Genomic DNA, 13,608 nt, shown 5'->3' with positions numbered 1-13,608 from the left:
ATAATGCCTTTTAGGTGTCCATAATCATAGATTAAGAAGTAGATTATTTTATTGTAATTTCTCACATGTATTGAAACAAAATGTGTCCTCTGCATTTAACCCGTCCTGGGCAGCAGCAGTGCAGACCCTGAGGACCAACCGGGACCAGCTCAAGTCCTTATGCCAGTGCCTTGGTCAGGGGCCCTGACAGGAGCAATCACCTAGTATACATGTTTTTGGTGGTGAGAGTGGACCCACCTTGAGAACATACTCTACCCAGACCAGGGATTGAACCCGGTATCCAGCAGTAACTTCTTGCTGCTGGCCACTAACCCACTGTTCCATCCACCAATGGACTCCATGAACGCTGTGGGTCTTAAGGTTCTGGCCTGCCTATCTTCCATTCCATTCTGCTAATGGACAATGTCCCTTATATAGCAGACCGTTGCTATGGGCACTGTTCTCATCTTAATTCTGGAGGACCACTTTCATTTCAAGTCAATAAAATCAATTCAAAATTGATATTTAGCATCACACTGTAGATTTTTTTAGTGAGTATCTGTGTTAAAAGCGGGATTACGTAGACCTAGCAAATGAAACGCTGATTCAAGATTGGAATAACCAGAATATGTTTCAAATTCAAATCATTGTTTTGAAATAAGTCTGTTGATAATGGCATCCTACGTGACTGTCAATTGTTTGACAAAAGAAGTACATATGTTCAAGCAATAGCTCATGACAGGCACTGGTATGTTGTGATTTTATCCCCTGGCTGCCGGCACATACCGAGGCGGTTGCCATGGGACATATCTTCAACACGCAGCTAGTTACCCACCAAAGTTACAATATAACGAAAAAGAAACTAACCGATCATGGCAGCGGTAGACCAGCAGCTCTTGTGTTCCTGATTTTGTGAACGATGCTCCGTTCCATGGGGACTTCCACCATCGAGGGAAGCACACACAAAACTGAATTAAAATGGGTGAAGTATCCCTTTGAAGCTCCATGTGAGGGAAACATGAAGAGTAACGGACGTTTTAAAAAATAATTTACAAAATTTGCAACATAGTTCTGGGTCTATAAAAGAGGTTGCTAGACAGAATGTGTATATGTACCGTGTATATATATATATATATATATATATATACACGGTATATAAACACTACAATTTGAAACATATACAGGAATTATAGAGATGACGCCATAATGTAGTTACAAAACTTGAACAGGGCAAACAGGAGTTTCATATTAAAATATGTCTAAATGTATTTATTATTACCCTGTGCTTTAAATAAAGGCTGAAGCAAGTGAAAAAAAACGACCTTTATTTACACAGGTAATCTAATTGAGAAACGGGGTCTCATTCTCATGAGAGACCTGATCAACATACAGCAACTAAAACAACACACAAAAGATAAAGTCACTGGCTACCGTTTACAAATTTACTATACAAGGTGTCCCAAAAATGTATACACACTTTAGCAGCTGATAACTCCATTTTTATATATGTATATATATATATATTTATGGGGATACCTAAAGGACAAAGTCTACGCTATGAGACCTGCAACAGTTGCTGAATTGAGAGCAGCCAATGAACGTGAATGCACACAAATACCAAGGGAATTGTTTCGTGATGTGTGTGTGATTCTATTGCGTCACGTTGTCAGCAGTGTCTGGATCAGAACGGATGTACTGTAAGTTTGAGAACAGAAGGTGACAAAACAATAAAATTATGTTTGTAAAGTGTATCACATTTATATAATTAAATTAATTTAATGAACACCTACTTAACTATTTAAAGTGTGAATACATTTTTCTGGACATCCTGTATATACAATTTGATATTGAGCTCGGAGATGGTCTGCCTGGTTACTGTGACTGTTTACTCTTAGCAGCTGCCTGTACATGACATTTCAGGTGCCCTTTCAGACCAAGTTCAAACATGTATGTCTTACCACAAACATTGCAGCCATACGGCCTCTCTCCTGTATGCATGGTCCTCTCTGCTTTGGGTAAAAATGTTTTCCACAAAAATCCCAGTTAAACAGTTTCTCGTCCGAATGGGTCCTCACATGCACAACCAGATCGCATCTTTCCAAAAATGTCTTTCACATTTTTGACACCGAAACTCTTTTTTGCCTGTGTGTTTTCTTTTATGCTGCCGGAGATAACCAATGTGGGGAAAATATCGCCACAAAATTTTAACTTAGTTTATGGTATCTATTAGCTAGCACTATTACAACTTGTGCAAAGATTAACAAGAATAATAAATTCGTATTATTATTGACTTAAATATATTAAAATACTAAATAATAATAAAGACGACGCAACCCATTTTGCCAGACAAGCTTTTAGAATGTGAGTGTAGGTACTCTAGGTTAATTGGATCAATAGGGTGACTATCAAATGTACATATATTATGTGAGTTGATGAAGTGAGGACAAAACAGCAAATGCATTCACCTCAAAATTTTCTCTAAATAGATAAACTGTGTTAGTAATTCACCTTGTGGGGTTTTTAATGATTTTTTTTCTTTCTTTTTCCAAATTCAGTAAATGGTAGTTAATGTAATTTTAACAAACATATTAAACTACTAATTAAGAGCTGAACACCGATAAATGTATTAGTTTAATTAGTTGAAGGATTTTAAAGTTCTTTTCTTAGTAGAGGCTGGCACATTCATTTTTGTGTAATATTAAATAAACAGACATATTGTAAACACAAACATTTATCAACCAATTAATAAATGCACAAACAAAACTAAAATAAACTAAAGCTAAACAACAAGCCAGGCTGATGGCAGGGGCCTCTCGCTGTCCTTCCGCACTGCTGTGAAAGTCTTTCCTGTGTTGCCTTCAAACACAGGAGAGGTTGTTTGTGCAAAGGTGGTCTCTGTGACCAGCTACCAGCAGGTAAAACGGCAGGCACTCGCATCTCTGCCGGTCTGTTGTTTCGTCAGGCAGCTCTGCAGGAGGGTGTCCTCCAGTTTTATAGACATGATGAGGTCAGGTCAGCCAATGGACTACAGTTTGGGGTCCCTTGGAGAGTTCACACCTGGGTGTGGCCTGTTGGGGGAGGGTTGCATGGCGGTTCTTTGTCTGTGACCATGTGCTCAGGAACATAGGCTACCAGGCATTCGGGCCTAGTCTTTTCCTTTGTTTGATCTGGCCTAGGCCTTCTCATAATCAAACTGAAAATTCACATTAATCCAGAAATGAACAATCATCTTTGGGATGCCGGTTGCACCTACATGACTTTTTTAAAAATGTATTATTTAACCAAAAATTCAACACAATTTACAAAGTTGTGGGTCCATAAAAGAGGTTGCCAAACAGAATGTATCTCTGCTTATAGCCTCATTTACACCGAAACCAAAAGTTGTGGATGTTACCAATAGAACCATTTTTTCATTACCGCTCTGTTGAGGTACTGACACTAATCTGATACTAAAAGGTTGAGCAACAGTGCAGTCCACAATTGGCTGTAAAGAAACTGACAAGACCAACGATGACAAGTCTTTCTGAAGAAACTCAAGACAAAGGGGAACATATATAATAGGCGATCAGACTAGACTAATAAAATGTGTAGTCTAGTCTAATGTGAATATTTCAGTAGTTAACCAAAACAAAAAGCACCAACAAACTACTGAAGAAATACACAATCTCTTAACTATAGTTTAAAACATCTACAGGAATTATAGAGACAACGGCATAATGAGGTTACAAGACTTGAACAGAGGAAACAGGAACTTCATATTAATTATTAACAAATGTACTTATTATTACCCATGCTTCAAATAAAGGCCTTATTCCCTCTGCAGCTGAGGTAAATAAAGGGGCTGGCTACTTTTTACAAATGTGCGATATACACAATTTGTAAGTTCTGAGATGGTCTGTCTGGTTAATGTATCTATGTTTTCTCAGCAGCTGCCATTTCATGAGATCTCAGGTGCTTTTTCAGATCACTTGCACGCCTGCTTCTCTTCCCACAAAAATCACATGCGTAAGGTTTTTCTCCTGTATGGTACCTCATGTGTACTCCGAGATCACTCTTAGTAACAAAAGCTTTGCCACATAGGCCACATTGATACGGTTTCTCCCCTGTGTGACTTCTTTTATGAGTTACAAGGGTTCCACTCTGACTGAATGATTTTCCACAAATATCACAGTGAAACGGTTTCTCACCAGAGTGGGTCGTCACATGCACAGCCAGGTCTCTTCTTTTCAAAAATGTCTTTCCACATTCTTGACACCCAAACTCCTTTTTGCCTGTGTGTTTTTTTTTATGCCGCCGGAGATAACCAATGTGGGAAAAAACATTGCCACAAATGTCACAAAAATGCACATTATTGTGACAACTTTCCAAATGAGTGATCAGCTCATGTGTGGACTGGCACATCATCCCACAAAGAGTGCAAAAAAACATTTTCTTGTGTGTTTTTAGGTGATTTATCAAAGAGCTGTTTGACTGGACTCCCTTGCCACACAAACGGCAAAAACGGCGGTCCTTTTTGCTTTTAGCAGAGCTTTCGTCATGAGGTAGTGCTGCTTTGTCCTCATTAACGCTGCCACTTGGTCCCTGCAAATTCTCTCCTTTCCTTTTCATTGTTTTGTTCTGTTCTTCTTTGTTGTTCACCAACTCTAAATCACTGTCATCGTTCTCACTCTGAGCTGCAGAGCAGTCTGAAGAAATTGGCTGCATTTCATAAGACACTTGCGTCTCTGGTTTATCTTCGTCACTTTCCACAATCTCAGGAGAAAGAAAAACCATCTCCTGTGTTTGACCGTCATCGCCAAGTTGGACCTGTGTGCTGCTGGTCAGTGAAGGCTCTGCGGCTGCAAAAGAGACAGAACAGAAGCAAAACTTACCCAAGAGCCTGTAATGTTTCCATTTAAAGGAAGGACATTTGTTAAAAAATAAAATAAAAAATACACACAATATTAGATCTCCAATTTGCATGGACAGTTTTAATGAAAGTGTTGCCTACACTACTCTTAAGCTGTACAGTATAAATTACACTACTTATACAGAGCTTGTGCAGTTCTTGGAGAGTGGATTGTGTAAAGTGCATGTTTGGTGGATCACTCAATCATTAGTCCATTCAATCCAACGGTCCGCAGCAACCGTAATAAACAACAAATAAACAGCAAACGAACCTCTGCCATAACGTTATCTTTTCACCACTAACTTTAAATTTTCAAGCAATTATACAGAAAACTCTACTAAACAGCACATTTAACCTGGGTCCCAAACCTTGTGTCTTTCGCAGGAGGTCGAGCTGTTGTCTCAGACTTCCAGCCTCCTCTTTAGCTCGACTCACTTCGGCTTCGTAAGCTAACGTTATTGTTTTCTCCACCTCTCCGAGGATCTCTTCTGCCGCTGTGTACAGCCGCCGATGAACAAACAGCCGCAGCTGAATCATCGTTGTGTCCATGATCTCCGGAGAGAGTTACGGGACAACCACCTCAGCTGTTGTAGCAGGATAGCGAGAAGCTAAACTCAGCCTACCTAGCTCAGACGGATAGCCTCTGAACCGCTAGCTAGCAGTCACAAAATCTATCCGGTTTGTAATTCTTCAGAATAAAAGCGTCAATTGAAGGACACTGAGGAGTGTATATGAGAAATAAAATAGCCAAAATGTAAAATACATTAACCTTAAATGATAAGAAATCAGTGGGTTGAGCCAGGTGGGGCCCCCGAGAGAGAGAATTTAAAGTTTGTCAGCGCTCAGAAACTGAGGTCCCAAGCTGGAAGTGCCTCTGCATACAAGAGAGCAATAAACATATTGCATGAACAGGAGATACTGTGGATGAGCATGTGTATAAGTGAGTATAAGTAATCTGCACTTCATCCTACTATGACAAGTAGGCACATAAGTAATATGCTACTTTATATTGTATCAATTGGCAAATTCAGTAACTGTAAAGCTCAAAGTTGACTAAATTATTATCTCAAGGATAGTGAAATTATTTAATTCACAACAGCATTTCGACATTTATAAATGTATAAATGAATTATGATTAAGCTCTGTAAAAGGACATGATTGTGGGGCACACTATGGACACACATCATAATCATTTTATGGTTTTGTTTTGAAGGCCAAGCGCCAAAACCGGATCTTATGATTGCCAGGATTCTTTTTTTTTTTTTTTAAATATCTTTATTGACAAACAGGATGACATTCAAACACACGCTGTATCCATGGAAACAGAAGGGTCTGTAAGCTGCGTTTTAGTCGTTCTATTTCAAATGACCATACACTTTCCACCTGATAAAACAATCACAAATGATGACCCAGCAGCAGGATTTACAACACATTTGCACAGAAAAATCAAATCAAGCAATGTTTACATTATGAATTCACTTCCTGGTTCTTAACACTTTTCCAAAACCAAATTATGAAAGGAATTGTCTGTACGAAAACTTCGCTGATGGTGTTTCAATATATTCTTTGCAATGTGTCTGAGTTTTTCTGATGGGGACATCCATAAAGCACTGTTGGTGGTTTTCTTTTACTGATTATGACCCCTATTGTTAAACATGCACTACCAATATCCAGCACATTACCATATTATTAATAAATACAGTGTTTACAATACGGCTGTGATCCTAATTTTTTATTTAGCTCAGTTTCCGCTAATGTTGGATTAATCTAGTTTATGGTATCTAAGCTAGCACATACAGTAAGCACTATTACATGCACAATACTCACTAATATTAAAATATTATTGAATTGAATATACTAAAATAATCCTTTGTAGGTAGAAGACGCAACCCATTTTGACAAACACACTGTTATAACAGGAGTTCTTTTTAAAAAAGAATGGTTTATTTAACCAACAATTCAACACAATTTACAAAGTAGTGGATCCATAAAAGCGGTTGCTGAACAGAACGTATCTCTGGCCTTAGCCTCATTTACACCGTTGTGGATGTTACCAATAGAACCGTTTTTAATTACCGCTGTAAAGAAACTGACAAGACCAACGATGACAAAGTCTTTCCGAAGAAACTCAAGAGAAATGGGAACATACGATATATAATAGGTGATCAGACGATTTTGGTAGCAAAGACGACCACTATCAGCCAACATGCAAATAAAACAAAAAAAAGGTTGACTAGTCTAATATAAATATTTCAGTAGTTAACCAAAACAAAAAGCACCAACCAACTACTGAAGAAATACACAATCTCTTAACTGTAATTAAAAACATCTACAGTAATTATAGAGACAACAGCATAATGAAGTTACAAGACTTGAACAGAGGAAACAGGAACTTCATATTAAAATATCAACAAATATACTTATTATTACCCGTGCGGCTACGATATACAGTACAGTTTGTAAATGAGTTCTGAGATGGTCTGCCGAATTATTGTAACTGTTTTTTCTCAGCAGCTGCCATTTCGTGACATCTCAGGTGCGTTTTTAGATCACTTGCACGCCTGCTTCTCTTCCCACAAATATGGCAGCCATGTGGCTTCTCTCCCGTATGTATGGTCCTATGACGTTTCATCTCTGCGCTTTTGATAAAACGTTTGCCACAAAAATCACATGCGTAAGGTTTTTCTCCTGTATGGTACCTCATGTGTACTCCGAGATCACTCTTAGTAGCAAAAGCTTTGCCACATAGGCCACATTGATACGGTTTCTCCCCTGTATGGGTTCTTTTATGAGTTACAAGGGTTCCACTCTGACTGAATGATTTTCCACAAATATCACAGTGAAACGGTTTCTCACCAGAGTGGGTCCTCACATGCACAGCCAGATGGCTTTTATCAAAAAATTTCTTTCCACATTCCTGACACCCAAACTCTTTTTTGTTTGTATGTATTCTTTTATGCTTCTGGAGGGAAGCAACGTTGGAAAAAATATCGCCGCAAATCTCACAAAAAAGCACATTATTGTGACCACTTTTCAAATGGGCGATCAGCTCCTGTGTGGACTGGCACATCATCCCACAAACAGTGCAAAAAAAATTGTTCTGATGTGCTTTTATGTGCCTTAACAAAGAGCCGATGTAATGGAACCTCTTGCCACACAAATGGCAAAAACGGCCGTCCTTCTCACTTTTAGCAGAGCTTTCATCACATGATTCTGCTTTGTCCTCATCAACGCTGCCACTTGGTCCCTGCAAATTCTCTCCTTTCCTTTTCATTGTTTTGTTCTGTTCTTCTTTGCTGTTCACCAACTCTAAATCACTGTCATTGTTCTCACTCTGAGCTGCAGAGCAGTCTGAAGAAATTGGCTGCATTTCATAAGACACTTGCGTCTCTGGTTTATCTTCGTCACTTTCCACAATCTCAGGAGAAAGAAAAACCATCTCCTGTGTTTGACCGTCATCGCCAAGTTGGACCTGTGTGCTGCTGGTCAGTGAAGGCTCTGAAACTGCAAAAGAGACAGAACAGAAGCAAAACTTACCCAAGAGCCTGTAATGTTTCCATTTAAAAGGAAGGACATTTGTGAAAATAAAAATTAAAAATACACACAATATTAAAACTCCAATTTGCATGGACAGTTTCTAGGAAAGTGTTGCTTTTTTCACTACTATGTAGCTCTACAGTATTTAAAAAAATTACACTACTTATACAGAGCTTGTGCAGTTCTTGAGTGGATTGTGTTAAGTGCATGTTTGGTGGATCACTCAATCATTACTCCAATCAATCCAACGGTCCGCAGCAACCGTAATAAACAAGGAAAGAACTAGTCTTATTTTTCATACTGTTCTTCTGCTGTACGCATGCACAGCCTGCTCTGCAGCATGCACTTTCCTAGGGATGCAGATTCAAAGAAATGATTTGGGAGACAATGGAGAGGGCGAACAAGCTGAATGACTTCTTATTTAGACAGTTTTAACCAGTCTGTGGTCACCAGTGTCCTCTTCTACACTGTGGTGTGCTGGGGGGCAACATATCCAAGAAGGACACCTCCAGACTGGACAAACTGATCAGGCGGGCCGACTCTGTGGTCGGCATGAAACTGGACCCGCTGGTGACGGTGGGGGAGAGGACAACACTGGACAGAAGGGAAGAAGTGGGAGCCACTCACTGTGTAATTAATAATCTACTTCTACATAACTGGACACTTATCTTCTTCTTTTTTGTGCAATAACTTTATCCACCACATAGATGCAATAATTTAATCTTACTGCTCATTTCTGTCATTTACAGTCGTACATATTTTATCTTATACATTTCCTCTACATTTAACTTAACCAGGGTAACGGGATGCAATGTATGTCCCAACTTGAGATGCACCTATCCAATCCAATACTGATACCTGGGCTGAGCATATCGACCGATACTGATCCGAAACTATTGATGAATGACTGAAGCGTAGACCTTGCCATGTGAGTGAAGACATCAGGCTCTATATAAATATTTAGACTTGTTACAAAAAGGTAACAAATTAACACAGATATTTATATTTATTAACAAATAAAGTGCACATTAGCAGCAAAAATAAATAAATAACAATTACATGTAAAGTGCACTGCAAACAGATATTAAGAAAAAAGAAAAATCGGAGCAGATATCCGATCCAGGTACCGGATCGGTGCATCTCTAGTATAACCTCAGTGTTACTTCTCTCCGCACCGCAGCTTCATGTGTGCCCTGTGAAAGGGTGTTTTCTAAAGCAGGTGAAATCGTTTTTTTCTTTTAAAAGAAACCACCAGAAGCCCAGCACTGTGGAAAAGTTACTATCAAATAAAATGAATAAAATGTCTTTTGTAACACAGGCACATTCACATCACAACCCTCTCCCCAATTTGTTTCAACGTTCCCCTCTGTCCCTGCCATCATTCTATCATCTCATCTTCATCCGCTTATCCGGGGTGGGGTCGCAGGGGCAGCAGCTTTAGCAGGGGACCCCAAACTCCCCTTTCCCGGGCCACATTAACCAGCTCTAACTGGGGGATCCCGAGGCGTTCCCAGGCCAGTGTGGAGATATAATCTCTCCACCTAGTCCTGGGTCTTCCCCGAGACCTCCTCCCAGCTGGACGATGCCCCCTGGAACACCTCCCTAGGGAGGCGCCCAGGGGGCATCCTTAGTAGATGCCCGAACCACCTCAACTGGCTCCTTTCAACGGAAAGGAGCAGCGGCTCTACACCGAGTTCCTTACGGATGGCTGAACTTCTCACCCTCTCTCTAAGGGAGACTCCAGCCACCCTCCTGAGAAAACCCATTTCGGCCGCTTGTACCCGCGACTTCGTTCTTTCGGTCATGATCATTCTATCATGCACCATATAAATGAGTATATTATTTGTTTATTGTGGGGGTGCCAAATTGCGGTCCTGGAAGGCCACTGACCTGCATGTTATTGGTTTCTCTCTGCTCTAAAACACCTGAGTCTAATGATTTCTTAACCTGTGAGGAGCTTCAGCTGCTTGAATCAGGTGTGTCAGAGCAGAGAGAAAGCTAAAACATGCAGGACAGTGGCCCCCCAGGACCGGAATTGGACACCTCTGGTTTATTGGCATTATCAGAGGGTCACGCACCAAAGTCACGGTGTCAATCACGCCTGAGCCTGTTTTACATTTATTGTCCACTTGGTGGCGCAGTGGAGCCAATGAAGCAGCGTGGAGCTCCGGCCCATGAGTAAATTGAAAGGCTAATAAAGCAAAATACCAGAGTAGCAAATAAACTATGACTGTTTTGGAATGTTTATGTTTACAGCTGTGAAAAGGTTAAAACGGAAAACTCTACTAAACAGCACATTTAACCGGCGTCCCAAACCTTGTGTCTTTCGCAGGAGGTCGAGCTGTTGTCTCAGACTTCCAGCCTCCTCTTTAGCTCGACTCACTTCGGCTTCGTAAGCTAACGTTATTGTTTTCTCCACCTCTCCGAAGATCTCTTCTGCCGCTGTGTACAGCCGCTGATGAACAAACGCCCTCAGGTGAATCATCGTTGTGTCCATGATCTCCGGAGAAAGTTACGGGACAACCACCTCAGCTGTTGTAGCAGGATAGCAAGAAGCTAAACTCAGCCTACCTAGCTCAGGCGGATAGCCTCTGAACCGTTAGCTGGCAGCCACGAATTCTATCCGGTTTGTAATCCTTCAGAATAAAAGCGTCAATTTTAAATTAAGATACAAAAATGACTAACAGACAACAAAAGGGCAGACCATGAACTTAATTAACCTAACATTATCAGAAAGTGAGCTGCATTATGTTGGATCAATTGGCCAATTAAATAATTGTAAAGCTCGGAGTTAATTCATTATTTAAATTATAGTGTGATTACTTAATTCATGGTAGCATTTCGTAATGGATAAATGTATCAATACATTATGATTAGTGTGGGGCACTGGCTTTGTGGTTTTATTTTGAAGGCACAGCGCCAAAACCGGATCTCGTTAGGATACTTTTTGTTTTTTATCTTTCTTGACAAAAATGATTATATTCAAAGAAAGATAGAAAGATAATACGTCTTTTAGCTGTGTTTAGTCACTGTATTGCACTACCAATGTTCATCATATTACCATATTATAAATATATGTATATATAATATATATTTACAATTGTATTATGGCCATAGTTTTTTTTTATTGAGCTAAATTTTCTCATAATGGTAGGATAATTTAGTTTATGGTTTTGCAATTTTACTTTTCATATACTAAACTCACTGTGCTTCTGTTGTCTCTTAATCATTTTTGCATTTATTTTTTTGAATTTACGCTTTTATCCTGAACGATTGAAACCGGAATTCATGTGATCTGCTCGCGGATAAACACAGGCTACAAGTTTGGGCTAGGTTACCTGAGTTTATTTTCCTGATTTCCGGCTACTATTGTTGATGTTTTTGAGCTGTGTCTCATGGACACTACGATGATTCAGCTGAGGGCGTTTGTTCATCGGCGGCTGTACACAGCGGCAGAAGAGATCCTCGGAGAGGTGGAGAAAACAATAACGTTAGCTTACGAAGCCGAAGTGAGTCGAGCCAAAGAGGAGGCTGGAAGTCTGAGACAACAGCTCGACCTCCTGCGAAAGACACAAGGTTTGGGACCCAGGTTAAATGTGCTGTTTAGTAGCGTCTTGTTACTGTAAACCCTATATTTAGCTTAAAGTTGTGGTAGAAGTTGTGGTAAAGTAGTGTAAAGTAGCTAGCAAAGGATGCCCCCGTCCTCTTTTCAACGCAAGCGCGCAGCAGCACTAAATATTTGAATATGTCTTCAGAGTAGTGTGAGCAACACTTCTCCAGGCACTGCCCATGCAAATTGGAGTTTAACATATTTTGTGTACCTTAGTTAAAATGACTTCCTTGAAATGGAAACATTACAGGCTGTTGGGTGACTTCTGCTTCTGTTCTGTCCCTTTTGCAGCTGCAGAGCCTTCACTGACCAGCAGCACACAGGAATATGGAGATGAATGTGATGCCACACTGCTGCAGGAGAACCCAGGAGCCTCAACACCTGAAGAGTCTAACTTCAGTCTGGATGCTGAGGTCCCAGGACCCTCCCAAACCAGCACAGATCTAGACAATAAAAACTGTAATAAATGCTTGGGTCAGACAGACTTTAATATACTCGAGATAAAAGAAGAGCAAGAGGAACTTGGGGTTGACAGTCAAACACAGGGGATGTTTTTTCTTTTTCCTGAAATTGTGAAAACTGAGGAAGATCAGACAGAGATGCAAGTGTCTTATGACATGCAGCCAGTTTCTTCAGACTGCTCTACAGCTCTGAGTGAGAACAATGACAGCGATGAGGAGTTGGTGAACAGCAATGAAGAGCAGAACAAAACAATGTAAAATAAAGAAAATAATCTGCAAGGACAGAGTGGCAGCGTTAATGAGGACAAAGCAGAATTACCTCATGAGCAAAGCTCTGCTAAAAGTGAAAAGGGCCGCAGCTTTTGCCATTTTTGTGGCAATGGATTCAAGTTAATCGGCTCTTTGAGGAAGCACATAAAAACACACAAGAACAATTTTGATTGCACTGTTTGTGGGATGATGTGCCAGTCCTTACATGAGCTGATAACACATGTGAAAAGTTGTCACAATGAAGTGCATATTTGTCACATTTGTGGCAAAGCTTTTCTCAATATCCGTTGTCTCCGGCTGCATGAAAGAATACACAAAGGCATAAGAGAGTTTGTGTGTCAAGAATGCGGCAAGACATTTTACCGTAGGGAACATCTGGTTGTGCATGTGAGGACCCATTCTGGTGAGAAACTCTAACACTGTGATATTTGTGGAAAAGCATTCAGTCAGAGCCAGAACCTTACAATTCATTAAAAAAGTCATTCAGGGGAGAAACCGTATCAATGTGGCCTGTGTGGCAAACTTTTTAACACGAGCAGTCACCTCAAAACACACAGGAGATACCGTTCAGGAGAAAAACCATATCCATGTGATATTTGCGGTAAACGTTTTCACCAAAGCGGACAGATGACGAGACATAGGACCACACATACGGGAGAGAGGCCGTACGGCTGCCATGTTTGTGGTATGAGATACAGGTCTGCACCTAATTTGAAGGTGCACCTGCAAACTCATGAAAAGCCAGCCGCTGATTGAAAACGCTTTCATTAAATAGGACAACCATCTCAGAGCTCCATTAAAATAGTGGCAGCCTGGCATCACCAGACGAATCGCAAATGCGCATTCGTATGGGCACTGTTCAT

The 13,608-nt window shown here is 40.3% G+C and overlaps 1 protein-coding gene across 1 annotated transcript; it reads right to left on the bottom strand.

Moving 5' to 3' along the window:
* Nucleotides 1–6,860: 6,860 nt before the first annotated feature.
* LOC310960220 (uncharacterized protein) lies at nt 6,861–10,910 on the bottom strand. The gene is made up of 2 exons (XM_083931850.1): nt 10,721–10,910; nt 6,861–8,371 (listed from the first exon to the last, which is right to left on the bottom strand). The coding sequence occupies exons 1-2, from the start codon at nt 10,899–10,901 to the stop codon at nt 7,356–7,358; spliced, it is 1,197 nt and encodes a 398-aa protein (XP_083787976.1). The 5' UTR covers nt 10,902–10,910; the 3' UTR covers nt 6,861–7,355.
* Between the last annotated feature and the right edge of the window lie 2,698 nt (nt 10,911–13,608).

The sequence above is a fragment of the Echiichthys vipera genome (genome assembly GCF_963691815.1).
Source record: "Echiichthys vipera genome assembly, chromosome: 17".
Classification (NCBI taxonomy): Eukaryota; Metazoa; Chordata; class Actinopteri; order Perciformes; family Trachinidae; genus Echiichthys; species Echiichthys vipera.
Note: the sequence above shows the minus strand (reverse complement) of the source record. Positions and strands in the feature narration are given on the sequence as shown.

Coding starts and splice junctions, on each gene's coding strand:
- LOC310960220 (XM_083931850.1), bottom strand. CDS start 10,901: ATGGACACAACGATGATTCACCTGAGGGCGTTTGTTCATCAGCGGCTG. Junction 8,372..10,720: donor CCTCCTGCGAAAGACACAAG/GTTTGGGACGCC, acceptor TCTCTTTTGCAG/TTTCAGAGCCTTCACTGACC.